The 4,127-nt window shown below is 30.5% G+C and overlaps 1 protein-coding gene across 1 annotated transcript; it reads right to left on the minus strand.

Annotated features, from left to right (window-relative positions):
- Nucleotides 1-308: 308 nt before the first annotated feature.
- On the minus strand, nucleotides 309-2,583 carry TRIADDRAFT_4397 (uncharacterized protein; the record flags this gene model as incomplete). Its single annotated transcript, XM_002111105.1, has 9 exons — nucleotides 309-438; nucleotides 627-761; nucleotides 1,082-1,154; nucleotides 1,278-1,334; nucleotides 1,416-1,471; nucleotides 1,644-1,750; nucleotides 1,851-1,995; nucleotides 2,281-2,345; nucleotides 2,446-2,583. Coding segments are annotated over 9 exons (906 nt in total), but the record flags the coding sequence as incomplete, so codon positions are not given.
- Between the last annotated feature and the right edge of the window lie 1,544 nt (nucleotides 2,584-4,127).

A 4,127-nucleotide genomic window follows, 5' to 3' on the forward strand; every position in this document is an offset into this window, starting at 1 on the left:
GTATAGTGTTCTTCCATTATTCCATGGGGTGATGTAACGTTCTTAGGACAAGTATGACTTCCGTCTTGGCTGTTTAAAATCGATGAATCTGATATTAGATTTCTTGAGCAATATTCGCCATAGTAATCATTCGCCTCAGATCTCTGATCGTGAAGGCAGCGGCCATTCCTATCTAATAGTGATAAATTTACATCATGATCTACTTGTGTTCTTTCTACATCGTAAGCTTCTGTAATTTCTTCTCCCAATGTAATAACTTTAACACGTTCCGTATTTCTTCCATTTTTTTTAACAGCAGCTTGTGCACATTCTTCGGAATGATAGTAAGATACATCTTGGAATGTGTCTGGTAAATCAGGAAGTAGTAAGTCAATAATTGTTCGAAATTTTGGTCTCATTTTGGCTTGAAATTGGGTACATTTAGCCAAAAGGTGGTACCTAATGGAAGTATACAGTATTTCAATACATCATAGACTTCATTAATTTAGAAATCATTTCATCATAATAATATCCTAGTTTAGTAGAGATAGCTTTATAATACAGAATAAATGGTGAGTAAGATGGATGTATTTAATAAGTAACTCAAATCTTTTGACTATAATTTCTTTGCGCTTAGAGGCACATACAATTTATCAGAACAGAACGGAGGTCTCTCTGGGCATCCTCCATCGAGAACATATTTAACAACATCTTCGTTCGATTTTCCCGGATAAGGTTGTTCAGCTAAGGTAGTAATTTCCCATAAAGTAATACCGTATGACCTATATTTACGTTAAAACGAAAAGAAATCAAAGTTCATAATAACACTTGGAAGTAACCTATATGGTGCTCTATTTCAAAAGAATTTATAATCACTGAGATTAATTCTACCCACGAAATGAATCATCATAAAGATTAATTTTTTCATATGTACAGTTCTATTTCGTCTTATCAATGTAGCAACAAATATTTAACTAGTCATGTTATATATTACATGATAATAAGGATACGAATTGTATTATTATATCTATCAAATCACATATTGGTTAAGCGGGTAACATAATGGGCACATTACCTATATGGTTGCTATAATTTAACTTACCATACGTCGGAAGCTGATGTAAATATACTGTCTCTTATAGATTCAGGAGGCATCCAACGCACAGGAAGCGGCCCTAAGCGCAAATATTAATGTACAACTATTAAAAATATTTTACTATTAATTCTTACATTTTCTACTAAAACGCAATAGTCGTGGTTAATATCATACTCTAACTGATATTATTCCTATTTATTACCTTTTTCATTCTTATGATAGTAATCGCTGGTGTAAATATCGCGAGTTAAGCCAAAATCTTTAAAAGCCCAAAATTAGAAATATAACCTAAAATAGATATATATTCTATCACACACTTTCAATTATTCTAATCATTTACCTCCAATCTTCACTACAAGATTTCCATTAACTAAGCAATTTCGAGTGGCAAGATCCCTAGTATTTACATAATTTCATCGATGTAAAATATTTTGATGAAGAGACCTAATACTGTACTTAAGTTATCCTATTGCATATATGTGAAAAGGCGTTATTTCTACGTGACAATATACGTAATTATACCGTTTGGTGTATAGGATGATTTGTTGGTGACATTTTAGTAACTGACCTATGCAAAAACTTTCTATCCTCCAAGTACAACATTCCATCAGCTATTTCAGCAGCCATTTTATGAAATTGGATGTCAGTAGGTCGGTTTGGATTGGGCCTCGTATACTAAGGTTGGATTTTATAATACAAAATAACTATTGCTATTCCCGTATATCATCACTGTTTCTGAAATTAAATTGTCATTTACGATTTTTAATCTACTTACATAATCTGCATTGTCAGCATCTTCACGAATCGATCGTAAATAGTTCTTTAGGTCACCACGAATCATAAACTCCATGATGACTAAAGGTGGAATTCCTTTTGAAACGATACCCAGTAATCTAACAATATGGTTGCACTCGAGTTCTCTATTAAACAGAGAGCACAATAACTGTCCTTAATGCAATTTTATAGTCTTATATTTTCCTACCAAAGTCAATAATTTGATTTCGTAGAATAATACGGCAATAGGTGGGAAAATATTGTAATAAAAATCAAGATTCGATAATTGCCGTTATCATTATGATATTATACGCGTATATTTTCATATCAAAATCATTAGTTTAATTTTTACAGCCTTGTCCAGTATAAGTAATATAGAAATACAGTAATTATTTATTAATATTTATCAACAAATATAATTTAAATTTTACGTCATAATGCAGGCCTCATTCAAAAATTCTTGACGCTGTAGGAAGGTAGCCTTTTCGTTTACTGTCTATTTTACGATATAATACCAAACATCATCATCCAATTTTTATTATCGTTCTCTACTTAGTATTCTTTTATAACTGCAAATATGCTTTTAACTCCTGTACCTTGACGGCTACTTTAGTTTTCGATTCGCCATGAATAATACCATGAGCTTCACCAAGATAAACCATACCGAATGCGCCTTTGCCTAGTTCCTTCAATAAGCTCACCTTATCACGTTCAAATTCCCAGATAGCAGGAATACATGTTACTATTGATACAGTATATTAAAAAAGTTCCTTTAATACAAATTACGTATTTTAGTAAATTTCTTGCTTTCCTTAAATATTGGATTAGATATAAACTCTTTAAAATTCAATAAACTCACTCGTATTTGATTTAAAGTGTTATATTATTTTATATTTACGATAAAATCTTACTATCTTCTTCGTTCATGTAGTTAGGATTATTCGATTCTATGAACTCCTTCGATTTTCTTTTAATTCTTAACAATAAGTAACTCTATTAATAATTAATAATGTAAATTATCTTATATAGAGATAACGAATATCTATTACCTTCTTGTATACCATACTGCTCCGCAGGCGACGATGATAGTGAAAATAACAGTACTAATAACAACGCTTATAGTAACAACTTGATTTTGATCTTAAATAGAAGAATTAATGTACAATAGTACGATAAGTATCAGTTTAACTCGTTATTAGATATGTTATCGTAGTCTATATAATTTTGATATTCATGTGTAACGTATAGTTATAATACTGTATAAGGGTATTTAAGCATACGCTAGAGCTTTATACAAATGTGAAGTAATTAATATTTCGTTAGGTTAAAATTGTTAGTAGATATATATTTAATATATATGTGATCAGTGTAATTACCGCCTAGTTTAGCTAGTTCTATTGATATATTTCCTGCCCATGTACCATTACCAGCTAACGATGTCACCCTGACGTCTATAATATAATAACCGCTTCTGCCTAATTTGATGCTGTAACCATTTGTTTCGTTATACTCAGAGGCAGGTATACATCTTGATTCCAACTAATAGAATTATTTAACAAACCATTCGTGTGAGAAGTCTTTTATAGTTTTAAAAATTTAACAAGTAACGATATATTGTAAAATACGTATATATTACGAAGATAAAGTATATATAAGATGATAGAATTGGTACCTGATCGTGCTTAGTACCAGCCATGTAACGGGATTTATCGTCGAAACGATAAATTCTGATCTCGTACGCTAAAATATGACCACCATTAGGATTGATTGGTGGACTCCACAACATTATAACTTCGTAACTTTCAGCGATTTTTCTGAATGATATATTTTTTATATCATCTCTTGTAACTAATTTATCATTAACGATAATTCATTATCAGAATTATTAGTTACAATCATATAGTAACTACATAGTTCTGTAGCATACAAATTCAAAAATAGTTATTTCAGATCAAACACTATATCAATATACAAGACAATACCTTCTGGTAGAGTTCTAACGTTATACAGATCTGTAGAAGAATCTTGTCCAGCTATAGGACATTTACTGTTACATGGAATAATCTATAATGAAGAGAATAGAATAATATAATACACTGATATATACATCGAGTACACGAGATGATTTATTTTATCGTTACTTGATGTTATTATAATGTAGTTACTGTAGATATACAAGTAATTAAGAATTATATCGATAGCTAGTAAAAGAATGGTATACAATACTTACTGTTATTAAATATTTAGTAAACGGATCGAGATTGTGTAATATTATGTA

This window comes from Trichoplax adhaerens, genomic scaffold, assembly GCF_000150275.1.
Source record: "Trichoplax adhaerens TRIADscaffold_3 genomic scaffold, whole genome shotgun sequence".
NCBI classification, from domain to species: Eukaryota; Metazoa; Placozoa; class Uniplacotomia; order Trichoplacea; family Trichoplacidae; genus Trichoplax; species Trichoplax adhaerens.